Source organism: Pantherophis guttatus, chromosome 12 (assembly GCF_059756535.1).
Source record: "Pantherophis guttatus breed Tessera chromosome 12, ASM5975653v1, whole genome shotgun sequence".
Taxonomy (NCBI): Eukaryota; Metazoa; Chordata; class Lepidosauria; order Squamata; family Colubridae; genus Pantherophis; species Pantherophis guttatus.
In genome coordinates, this window is record NC_142074.1 from 26,139,244 (window position 1) to 26,151,823 (window position 12,580).

At 51.6% G+C, this 12,580-nt stretch overlaps 1 protein-coding gene across 1 annotated transcript; it reads right to left on the reverse strand.

Moving 5' to 3' along the window:
- Positions 1-302: 302 nt before the first annotated feature.
- On the reverse strand, positions 303-12,580 carry FOXO4 (forkhead box O4). The gene is made up of 3 exons (XM_034441700.3): positions 11,986-12,580; positions 2,909-4,124; positions 303-1,419 (listed from the first exon to the last, which is right to left on the reverse strand). The coding sequence occupies exons 1-2, from the start codon at positions 12,448-12,450 to the stop codon at positions 2,925-2,927; spliced, it is 1,665 nt and encodes a 554-aa protein (XP_034297591.1). The 5' UTR covers positions 12,451-12,580; the 3' UTR covers positions 303-1,419; positions 2,909-2,924.

Here is a 12,580-nt window from a genome sequence, read left to right on the forward strand (position 1 = left end):
TGGCCTCTCCCGCAGAGGCTTCTGCACCAAGAGGTCGAGGGCTCCACATGTCCAGAGGGGCAGCTGCGACCTTGCTACCTTCAAGGCTTAGAGCACCCAAAACTCCTCCCAGGAATACAAGATGCTCAGCCTTGTGTTTCCAGGGAGCTCGGACTGCCCCCTTCCTCGGAGAAGGGGACTCGAAGTCTTATCTAAACCCCACCCCTTGCCCCCCCATCCATTTTTCCCATCATCCGTTCTTCAGCTCAATTCCTGGCATTGTGTACTTTTAGTGTTCTCTCTGGTATCAAAACTTATAAAGCTGTAAGAAAATGTCCTTTACTTTTAGCCAATCATTTCATAGGATTTTCTGTTAAAATATAGACAGGATTTTCTCTCCCCCCCCTCCCCATTTTTTTGTTTAACAAAAGCTTCTAGTTAATCTGCTGCTAACTTTACAGGTATTTATCTACAGCCCCTCACCTACCCCAATTCCAAAGAAGAAGGCTAGCTTGGTGCCCCTTTCCCTCCTCCCCGCCCAGCTATAAAGCACCCCCAAAGCCGCCCTCCTGTTCTGGAGACAACTTGGAATAGCACAGCTGCTGACATGCCAAGTGAGGGGAGAAAAGGCACTCGACACAGAGACGTGTAAAACGGGCCCGAGGCTACCACAAAAAGCCCCGTCCAAACGAAAGAGGGAAAAGATAGAAAAACGCCACCAAAATAGTTCATCTGTATAAAATGCCCTTCCAGGTTAGAAAAAGAAGGAAAAAAATCCGACACTGATTAGGGCTCTGGTTAAGGCCAGGTCCAGGTTTCCGATTTCTCTACTGCAGCATAGAGACAAACCCAGAGAAGGCGTTTTTGGTTTCTCAGCAACGGCTTTTAGCACCTGCTTGAGGGCAGCCACGCTTGCAGGAAAGTGCTTTCCGTGACCAGGTCCAGGTGGGGCCCTCGAGAGGCCAGGCCTGCGTTTCCAGGAGGGCCTCTTGGCCAGGACTGTCAAGATCGAGCCCGGTGAGCTCCTCGCTCCAGAGGACAGCTTGCCCCCTCCCGCCTCTCCCCGCCTGCTGCTCTCAAGGCAGGACAAGTGCACAAAGGACAGGTCTTCTCCACTCAAGCAGCCCCGAGGCTGGCTGCTCCTCTTCCCATCCATGGAGGGGTAGTGTACCGAGTCAAATGACAGGTGAGGCAGGAATCAGCTGGAAAGGCTTCTTTGGGGCAGGAAGGGTCTGGCCGAGGCGAAGCGCTCTCCGAGGCTCCTGCTGGGAGAATGGCGTAGGCTGGATTCATGAAAAGACATGGCACTGGACAGGATCTCTCTCTTCCCGTGGCAGCTGGCCTCTCGCGCCCAGCCCGTGTGCAAGGCCAAGGCGGGCACCAGAACTCCTGGCATTCCAGACTCTTCTGAGTGTGTAAAGCTCCTGAAGCAGAAGGGCACTGGGAAAGGGGGAGGGGCAGAAAAAAAGGCTCAGGTTTTTTTAGTGCATAGGGGGAAACAAACGACAGGAAAAGGTGAACAACAGTATTGACTTTATTTCCCCCCCCCCCCAAATCGGTTCCCCCCATCCCCATACATAGGAACGGCATTCCAAAGACTCCGCTAGGGACCAATGTCAAGGGCCCCTATAGAGAAGCAGCTTTAGGGCCAGGAAGCCGTCTTCTGGAAAGGCACAGAGAACGGCCCAAGATGGTCTGCAGGAGGCAGCCCTTGGTTCGATTTTCATGCCTTACGGTTAGAGCTACTCACTTCTAAATGGCCACCTGGTTGCCACTGACCAATCCTTTGTTTCTAAGTAAGGATGAAACGTTTTAGCAGGGGAGGAAAGGAAGCATCGTTTTAGAGAAAACAACAACAAACAAATGGCTGACACCTGACCCCGACCAAGCAAGGACAGACCCCCCCCCACCCCCAACCGAAGCATTGAGCTTTTTCAACCAGGGCAATTCCAATGTCCACCTGTCTGTTTGGTCCCAGGACTATTGTTCATATTGGGAAGAACATTTTCTCCCAATGCAAACAGAAGCTGGGAAAGCACCAACTTTTTCCCCCTTTCATCCATCCACCTCCTCATCTTCCTTCAGGGCAGTTATTTTCATTTGGACAAAACCAGAAGAGCCTTTCGTTTAGCCCCAAGGCTTCAGTGGGGGAATCTGAACTGCTTTACTACCGGTTCGCTGGCTGCGTATGTGCAGTGTGCACCAAGCACTGAACGCAAGGTACACGGGGGCGCAGTGCACGCCAAAAGGAGGCCTGGGGTAAGTAGAACAGCATGCGGGGGGTGGGGGGTGATCAAGTGTGGCGCCCGATCTTCAGAGCCTTTTTTTTTTACCTTTTAAAAAGGCTCTGACAATCGCGCGCCACAACTGTGATCGTCAGAGCCTTTTTTTTTTTTAATTTTTTTAAAGCATTTTTACTACCAGTTCGAGAACCGGCAGTAAAAAAATGCCTAAAAAGTGTAAAAAAAAAAAAAGTTCCGACGATCAGCTGAGCAACACGCGATCTTGGGAACTTTTTTTTTTTTTTTAAAGCATTTTTAACTACCGGTTCCAGAGAACCGGTAGTAAAAAAATGCTAAAAAAGGTTTTTAAAAAGTTCCAACGATCACGTGTCCAATGATCATTGGAACTTTTTTTTCTTTTTTTTTTTACATTTTTTACTACCAGTTCGGTGAACCAGACCAAACTGGGAGCATTTCACCCTTGCCCCAAGGACAGAAACGGCACTAAGCCTTGCAAGAATCCCTTTACAGAGAATGCTCTGCTGGCTGATGGCAGTTGAAAGAACTTCTGCCCAAAGGGAGGGGCCCCATTCATGTACTTCCTGAACCAAGAAACACTGGGAACCGGGGCGAGGGGGGCAGGGATCCAGGCTTCCACAGGGTCGGAGGAATGGCTATGGGGGTGGGAGGAGCCAGCGGGTACATACCTTTGTCCATACGAAGTTAGCTGGGGACCCAACTGTGATTGGAAGCCTGCGATGTGCTCGGGTAGCTCGGAGTAGACGGAATGGGCTCAAAGTTGAAATCCAGTCCTTCTCCGTCCATGAGGTCGGTGCTGATGATGTAGTCCACATCGCACTGAAGGTCCTCCATGTACATATCAACATCCAAATCATTGGGCAGCTTATCCTGATTCCCGTCAAAGGCCGGGAAAGTGGCAGACAGAGAGGGCTGGGGGCCCAGCTGGCCCAGCTGGGCAGACGGTGCTGAGCCCGGAGTCTTCAAAGCGGACAGGCCGATGGGGCTCTGAGAAGATGCCGTCATGGTGAAGGTGGAGGGCAAAGCGGTGGCCCCAATGGACTCCAGCTGCTGCTCCAAAGGCTTTCTGAGCAGGCTCCCCAGGCTCATCTTGGGCTTGGATGGCTGGTCCCCCAGCAGGAGGTAACTCTGGCTGCTCACCCGGCTTCCGCTCTGCGGGAGAATCGGGTCTACCTGGGTCATCATCACATCGCTGGCAGGAGGCGAGTTGGACGTGAGCAGCTCCTCCAGTGACTGGGAGAAATGGCCGGCCGAGCCAGGCAGCAGGTGGTCCATAGGGCTGAAGAGGGAGCTGCCAAAGGAGCCCGAGGCCTGAGCGGCAGAGCTGGGGGCCCGCAAGGGGAAGCTGGGGTTCCTCTGGGCCGGCTGCTGAGTGGCCAGCAAGGATGAGGAGCTGGCCGACATCAGGTTCAGGCCGTCAATGAGCTCCAGCTCCTCCGTCACTGTGGGAGGCACGTTGCTGGAGGCGCTGGAGTAAACAAGGGTGGGGAGCAGCTCCTCGTCGGCCAGGTCGTCCTGCTCAGCCAGGACCGAGGAGAGGCCCACGCTGCTGGCATTCGAACTGGTCCGAGGCCGGATGCTGGTCCACACCTCTGAGTCCTCGTTGCTCCGGGAAGAAGGGCTGCCCGGCCACTTGGGAAACTGGGAAACCGGGCTGTCGGCCGTCGGTTCCGGAGCAGCTGCCATGGCCGGCTTCTTCCTGTGTGTTTTCCCACGCAGTTTGGCCAGCTTGCTGCTGTTGTCCATGGAGGCCGCTCTTCTCCGTGGGGCTTTCCCACTTTTGCCACCTTCTGGATTAAGCATCCACCAAGAGCTCTTCCCGGTGGCCTCATTGTGCACTTTGATGAACTTGTTATGCAGGGAGAGGTTGTGCCGGATGGAGTTCTGGAAATAAAGCAGGAAGGACAGACAGTGAGATCAAGCCCAGAAAACCCAGCAGACAACCCCTGAGCCCCCTGGGCCATACGAAGAGCTTCCTGGGTGGCAGCTGCAGCCGCCACCCGCAGCCTTTGGGGCACTGACAGGCTGCCCTTTGACCTGTCAGACTGCTCCCACCTTCCTACGGTAACAGCCTGTGTGTTTTACGTTAGTTAGAGTCAAAATACCAACCAGGTGATACAGTTAAGACGTCTGAAGAGGAAGTTGCTAAGCACATTCTGAGACTAAGAACCAAACTTTATAGAAAGCCTTGCCAAACATCTTCCCCCATTTCTCTGTTACATAAACAAACATACATAAACATAATCTTCCACTTGTAACACTGACATCCGTTTCTCTTTTTTTCCAATACTTTTCTTTAAATAATAAAATGTTAATCAGTTCAATCGTACTACATAAACATTATGGTGGGGAAATCAGCATCCCCGCTGTATTATCACCAGATGCAAATAGTACAATCCATCAAGATTTATCATATTACAGTACTGGGGGCATGGGGGGGGGGGGAGAGGTGCCTGAGCAACAAGGCAAAGCAGACCAACAAGCACCCTCCCCCCAAGCTTCCTTGCACCGTGTCCATTTGCCTCCTCCCACCCTCTTTTTCTTTCTTTCTCTTTCTTGGACCTTTTCTTCCCTCCCTGCAGAGCACAGGGATTGGGACATTTGCCATGCTAGTAAGCCCAAGAATGGCAAGAATTCTGCCACCTCATTTCCCTGCTGGCTTTTCACTGCCCGGGTTCATACCCTGCACCAAGCACTGGTTCAAGCAGCAGCAGCAGCAGCAGCATGCTGAATGTGTACAACGCATCAAGCAGCCCAAAGCAAACAGGCTGCATTGTGGTCCAGCCCTGCCTATGAACAGAGCCAGTGTGGCTCCTTCTGAAGGGCATTCATCCGCCTCCAGGCCAGGCGTGCAGAGAATGGGAGAGCAAATAGCAAACTGGGCGGCCTCGGCCCAAACCCCAACGGCCAATAACAGAAAAGACAGGATCTCTGTTACCCACCCAAGCGGCATGGAGCAGGCACAGATCTGACGTACGGCACTGGGCTACACCTACCTAGAAACCCAAGCGGCCTTGCCTTGGCTCTGCCCCCTAACCAGCGTTACTAGCTGTTTGTTGGCCAGGACAGCCCGAACCATCTTGCCAACTGGCCACCATCTGCGGAGCCAGAAGTTCACGGATCCCAAACCACAAAGCTGTTTTCAAATTCCAGCCGAGAATTCTTTGGCTCCCAGACTTCTTCCCTACAATCCTTGTGATGGGGCGAAGAGAAACCACAGCTCCTTCTTCCCCGAGTGCTCTTGATTTAGAACAGGATTCTTATTCGCCACGTGGGGGTTTTCGGGGCTGCGCATGGCTTCGGAGCTCCATCCCACAGGAGCCAGCAAAGCAGCCGGTCAGCCACAGGACACCCCCCCCCCCAAGTGAATACCACCTAGTTGCATAACCGGCAGATTCTGGCCTGGTGACAAAGTGACTTGAGAGCAAGAGGTGGGGAACAGCGTGTAACTTCCTAAGGATACTAGTCAGGTTTCGCTTCTGGGGAAGAGCCTCGTCTGCCAGAACCGCAGAGTGCTCAGTTTTGCGTCAAAGGAGCTCTTTGGCCCAAGAACAGGGCTGCTCTGGGACTGAGAGCCTCGGCTTCTCTTCTCAGGCCAACAGCCCCAAAGTCAGCCTGAAATGAAGGAACAGCCCAAGCAGAGGAAGTCAGCTGTCTCCTCTCTTCAGGACCGAGGAGGCTCCCTTACGCCAAAACCATCTGTCTTGATCCAAAATATCAGTGCGGTACAAGCAAACGAACGTCGTAAGACTGAGCCACAAGTTTTTGGGTGCAAAAGAGTGGAAAGAGTAGGAATCGCTCCCCAAAGAACAGCCAGAAGTTACGGCAAAGCAAAATAGTTTAGGACAGAGGGCGAGAGGAACCAGGTTCACACACTCTGCCAAGCTCTACTCTGGTTTGCTGTTCGCTTAGCATGGTTATAAATCAATTGTGACTTTAAAACAAAAGCAAAAGTTTAAAAAACAAGCTTAGTGGATGGGTGAACCCAGCCAGAAGGTTCTAAAAATGTCCAGGTTCAAATCATTAAATTGGATCACACATTCAGGGCAAAACGTTTGATCAATACTTCAACAAACCTTAACCCCTGAGAAAAAGGAAAACGGAAAACTTGGAGACCCGTGAACAAACTAGAGTCTGTTTTAAAACAAGTTCAGGATTACAAGCCTGTTACCTGATACCCCTTTCCAAACAGCAAGTTCTGTTACTGGGTAATTTCATGGGGGAAAGAAATCATGTTTTAAAAAAAAGATCCTTTGCGCTTCTGTAGCTCCTCCACTCCCCCATTTTCTGATGTGGGTTTCTTAGTCCTGATGACCTGAAAACATACCATTTTGGAAGAAGGCTTATTACTTTGGGAACTGTCATTCTACTTCAGGATATCAAGTGGTGGAAAAGCAGCACTCTAAAAAGCACCCCTCTCTGCACCACGAGGCAAACACAATTTTTGTAACACCATTTTGATACTACAGTTGGCCCCTAGAATGGATCTTAAAAGGGTTGAGTGGCAATAGTTCATTCAGGAGCTTCCAAACCTACAACCGTTTGGCAGCTGGTTGGGGCAAACTGTCCTCACCAGGACAGACAGGAAATGATGGTTTGATGAGCCAAACACTCAGACATTCCTGGGAGGAAGGAAAAGCATCTCCTGTATCAAATTGCCAGCTCCTACAGAAGCGTCTGCCAAGGAAGGAATTTGCCCTCTGCAACGGAGCTGGAAAAGTTCAAGTCAACACAGCCAAGGAATATCGTGCTGACTGCAGAAACCAGAGACAAGGATCTAATGTTCTGAGGGCAGCCTGCTGGCCACACTGCACAACTGGCGGCATCACAGCCGCACTGGTCACCCGGGGTTCTTCAACCGAACAGAAAACAACTTTTCTCTAACCATGTTCCTCACATACCGTAATTTTGTATGGAAATCGCCAATCCCTCACCTCACTGGATTGTTTCACTTGATCCCTGCAGGCGAGATTTGGGGATATCTATTTACAGGTAGTCCTTGGGTAACAACCACTTGTTGAGTGGCCAAAGTTAGTACAGCACTGAAAAAGGGGTACTTACAACTGGTCCTTGAGGTTCTGGCTGGCCCAGCACCTGTCACAGACACACGGTCACAATCTGGGCACTTGATTCAAACTTATGACAGTGGTAGCATCCCAAGGTCATCTGATCACCATTTGCCGCTTCCCAAATCAAAGCAAAGTCCATGGGAAAGCATGCGGAGAAGGTTGCAACTTGCCCAGGTAAATCTCGCATGCCTGGCAGCAGCCACGCCAAGCCTCTCTGCACTGGCACTGCACCAGCCCCTCACACGCCCGTAGGTGCCCCCTGCTGCACCTTGTGCTATGCCAAAGTCTCACGCATCCTCTTCCCCCACAGCAGTCACTCACCTGCTTGCCAACCTGCAAGAGAGCTGCCTGGGACTTGCAACTTCCTGTTGGCTTCCCCACAATTGTGGTTGTTCAAAGCCAGCAGGGGATTGTAAGGAGATCCTTGCTTAACATCCTCCCTTCTTTATTTTAATGTGATTTAGGGGGGAAATCCCTAAAATAAAGGAAGGGGAAGCACATTCAGACATACAAGATTCTGTTATTACAGGCACTGTAATAAAAATAATTTTAGGGCTACATAGCACCTGTTTCTTCAGCCAGCCTGCCTTGTAGGATTGATAGGGAGAGAAAGTGTGTTTCATCAAACTCTTAAAAACAGAAGGAGAGAGTACACACACAACAGGACTTAGCTGTACAAGGCAAGGTGTCAATTTCTAGTCACATTCAGGATGACGGGAAAAACACAGCTTCTTGTCGTGTGGAAGCAAGGAATAAATTGGGCAGCAATATCAGCACAGCCAGAGATCATCCTTAGCCGGCAGATTACATGAAGTTCACAGATACCCAACTCAGCCGTTTTGCCTAGTGGTCAGTGCCACTCAGCGCCAGCTTCAGGATCCTGGTGAGGCCACTGGGGGCAGATAGAGCTCCCACCTGCCTCTCTCTGCACAGGCTCCTTCCAGGGGGGAACCTTTCTACAGGAAGAGAATCCCACTCGGGTTACCAGGAGCAGCGAGCAGCAGGAGGAAGGAGTGGGAAAGTGCCTGCTGGGACTCTGAACCCAACTGGCTCTGGGGTGGGGCATGTTTGTCCTATTCTGATTCAGTTAAGCACACCCTGTTGTTTTTTTTTTAATCTACTCTTTCAGCCAGGAAACATTGGTTGATAATATCCTCTCTGCATTCTCTAGCATTAACTGCCCTGAAATATCACCAAGTTGAAACTCTATTTGCTTCCTTATCTTTGTTCAATCCTCCCCCTCCCCACCAAAACCTCCTTCTCCTCCTTGAACCGGTAATTGATAACCCAGAAACCTGGTGATACCGAGAAGCAGTGCACTGATATATTGCTGGCTGCATTCACACATCAACTCAAGCCATAATAGTAGCTTGTTCATTTGAAGTTTAGAGAGCTATATGGACCCAGCCATTGCAATCAGCATATAAGTATCCTATATGACTGTAGAAACTTATGTGTTTCCGTTAAAAAAAAAAGTCAGACCTTCCTATTGGTGCTTTCCCAAGGCACCACCATGCCTTCTCTGCATTTAATAAATTCACTGAAAAAGGAAGGATGCAGCGTAGCCTCCCTCATCCTGACTCAGCCCAGAAACGAAGAGGCTCTTAAGGGTAGGGAAAGCACAGAAACCCACTCTTTCTCCCTCCTGAGCTTTAAGGATGCGGTAAGGGGGAAATGTAAAAAAGTTATCTATAAACCATTAATAAGGAGATGCAACTACCCTGTGCTGCATTTTTTGAATATTCTCCTTTTAACTCAGTTCATTCTTAAATTCTCTGTCACCCACCAAGCCCATTCCCAAGCATTCAAAGCCAACAGGAACCTGCAGCGGTCTTCTGAAGAGGCCGAAAAGGAGCGTTAGAGCAGGTTTGGCACATCTTCATCTTACACTGAACTATGACAGCAAGTGCAGGGATCAAGACGCCTGTCTTTCTCGCCTTGCAATCAGCGCAGGAGCAGCTCAGCACAGAGTTTCATGTCATCAGTTCCAAATCACAGCCGGGCTTCTTCCATCTGCACCTCAGAAAAAATTCCCATTTTAAATTGCATGATACTGTACAGAACAAAACGTAGCCAAACACCGTCATAAAAAAATGACTGTTCAATAATTGCCCGTAGTTAGTGAACTTCCATGATTCAGCATCTTCATGCCCCTAAAAAAAAAGGCTGAGCCACCCTGAGTTTAAATTCTGCTCAAACGGAAAGGGCCATCACTCATAAATCTCTGCATTCCAGAACAGCAAAGACAACTGGCTACATGATTAGGACACCCCCTCCCTCCCCAGCATCAGTCATAAACGAATCTTTAAAACCAACAGAGACAGACCCTCCCCTAAACAAAGGCTTTGTCCTAAGCAGGGCTACGAAGCTTCTCCCTGTAAAGGAAGATGGCATTTCCAGGCCAAACAAATTTCTACCATATATGCACACTCTTAAAAAAGTGGATAATTCACACATCTGGTGCTCTCAGAACAGAGACAATCAGCCACTGAAAACGTCAACTGCCTTTATGGCTGGCACTGTCAATTTTTCAAAGGAACACAAGTCATGTTGAAAAGAGCCTTTAAAAAAAAAATTTTTTTCCAGCCATACTGCATTTCCTCAGAGCCAAAGAGACATGTCCGCTCTCGGCTCAGAGGTCTTTTCTGAAAGGAGGGCTGAGAGGGCTAGGAATGCCCGCTATGAAGGAGATATTTATATTAAGCATCAGCCCAGCTGGGTGACAAAGAGCTGAAGCCTGTGACTGAGAAAGTTGTGCGACACTGGCAGAGAGTCCTAGACTGGACTCCTGCCTTTCCAAGAAACAGCTGAGAACATTTACAAAGGGGGCAGGGAGTGGCTTTTCTTGGAAGTGCTGAAACAAAGTGAACTGCGGGGTCAAGCTCAAGAGGAAAGAGCACAACATTGGGGGGGGAAGGGGGGAGTCATCTGCTGCACAGCTTCCCAAAGTCCACCCTTTGATGACTGTTCGGGATCCGTCCTGAGCATGTAAGTCAAGATTTAAGAAATCTTCACGGCAAATCAAGCCAGGCACTTATTTATTATATCCAGATTGTCTGTCTAGCATGACTGGACATTGAGTAGACAAAATGGAACAAAGCTGTAAATCTCTTCCCAAGTCAAGGAACAGCCCCCAGCCCAATCCTACATTTACTTTTTCGGAGGCTGGGGAGAAAGGAGACACAAGAGGGAGAAGAAGCCTGCAGACATTTCTGGGCCTTTCTCAAGGCCTGCAGGGAGCAGCTTCCTTGTCCTCCCTTTCTAATTTCCAGCCACCGAAGCCGTCCTCTCACCGGCTGATCAGGTGAACCTCCCCACACTGCTTTGCCCTTGCAGTAGCACTGCAGGGTATCTGGGCCATGGCAATAATCAGGGCAGTGCGGGGAGAGCCAATCCCAGGCCTCTCTGCCCAGAGACACCCTGCGGGAGTCAATATTGCCAGGACACATGGCGTTCAATCCACCGTCCTTTCAACCTGGGCTGAAACTGGTACAAGGGTTAAGATTAAAGAGTTCCAGCGTGTCAGCTGTAAACGGGCTCAAGGCCAAGCAGCTGCAGCAAGTGGGGCAATCTGTAGCTGGGCTTGTTCGGTGTCCTCTCCACCTGCCTGTGTGATTTTTTCCTCCCTAACCAGAAAGGAAGCAGTTGCCCTACCTGGCAGGACGGAAGAAGACTTCAAAACCCTTGGCACCAGGAACCCTGCAAGATGGCAAAGCCACCAGGCAGGCCAATCTATAGAGACCAGCAACCCCACCTCGTCTAAAAGCAGGTTCCAGGAAGCAGCAGGTTTCCTAAAGCTGGCATTCTGCACATGCTCAGAAATGTTCCATTTTTAGAACAGCACTTTATCCTGAAGCTCTGGAAACTAACTCCCCGTTCCAAGTAACTTGGACAGCTAACAAATGAGGGGCTGCTGCACACTGGCCCAAAGATGTGCTGCCCGTTTCCAAATATGTGGCGGGACATGGGGAATAGCCGGTGCTGAACTGCCCGGTTCTAACCCTGCCTTCCAGAGCTGTTTTCTATACAAACGCAACAGGTTTGCAAGCTGGCACTAAAAGCTGCTTTCTGATGAAACAATGCCAGAATTTCCACAATGCACCTGCGGGGCGGGGGGGGGGATGGGACAGGGAAACCACCCTCAAAACATCAGACCCTCCCTGCCCGTTTTTTTAGAATTTACCAGAAATCCTGTGGGTTTTCTTTTTTACCCTGCCAAAAAGAGTTGGGAAAAGTGTGTAATTTACCGCCTTTCCATTCCTATCGCAATGATTCAAGAGGGGGGAAAAAATGGGATACTTTGGCAATGCAGTATTTTTATCACACAGAACTGTGTGTGTGTGTGTGTGTGTGTGTGTGTGTGTGTGTGTGTGTGTGTGGTTGTTTTTTTTTTTAAAAAGAACAGGCTAACTTTCAGGTTCCAGGAGAGCCTTCTCCTGCCAAGTTGATAAAGTGGTGAAAGGCTGCAAAGGGCTGAGAGCCAAGGCCTCCTTCACCGGAGCAATTCTCGGGGTGTTTTGTTTTTCTTTTTAAAAACCAGCCTGGAAACAAATACCGCCAAGGAAAAGGGAGGCCGCTCTCCCAGGCCCAGCCCGGCCTCCCTCGCAGGGCCGTCGCAGCTGCCGAAGTGGGCTGTGGGCTGTGCGTGGTGTGTGGTGTGTGGGAGGGAGGCTCACCTTCCAGCCGGCGGAGCTGTTGCTGTCGCCCTTGTCGCGGAAGTAGGGGACGGAGCGGACCATCCACTCGTAGATCTGCGCCAGGGTCAGCCGCTTGTCCGGGGCGCTCTGGATGGCCTGGCTGATCAGGTCGGCGTAGGACTGGCTGCCCCAGGCGTTCCGCCGCGCCCCGCCAGACCCCGCGCCGCCCTTGCGCGGCCCCCCGGCGCCCCCCGGAGCAGAGCCCGGCGCCGACCCCGAGGCGCCCCCGCAGGCCTCCCCGCCGACCCCGCCGCCCGGCTCCTCGGGGCTGGCCGCCGCCTCCCCGGGCTCCGCTCCCACCACGGCCACCAGCTCGGGCCGGGGCAGCGGCCAAGTGCAGGAGCGCGGCCGGCTCTGCGGGGGGAACTCCGGGTCCAGCGCGGCCAGCGAGGAGGAGGAGGAGGAGGACTCGGCCGCCTGGGGGCTCCCGGCCGGTTCCGCCATGATGGCGCCGCCGCCGCCTCTCCCGCCGCCTCCCTCAGCGCCGCCGCCACATCAGCGCCTCAGGCCGGGCGCCCGGCGGGGAAGCGCCCGCGGAACTCCGGGACCGACGCCGCGGGCCTCCCCCGTCCGG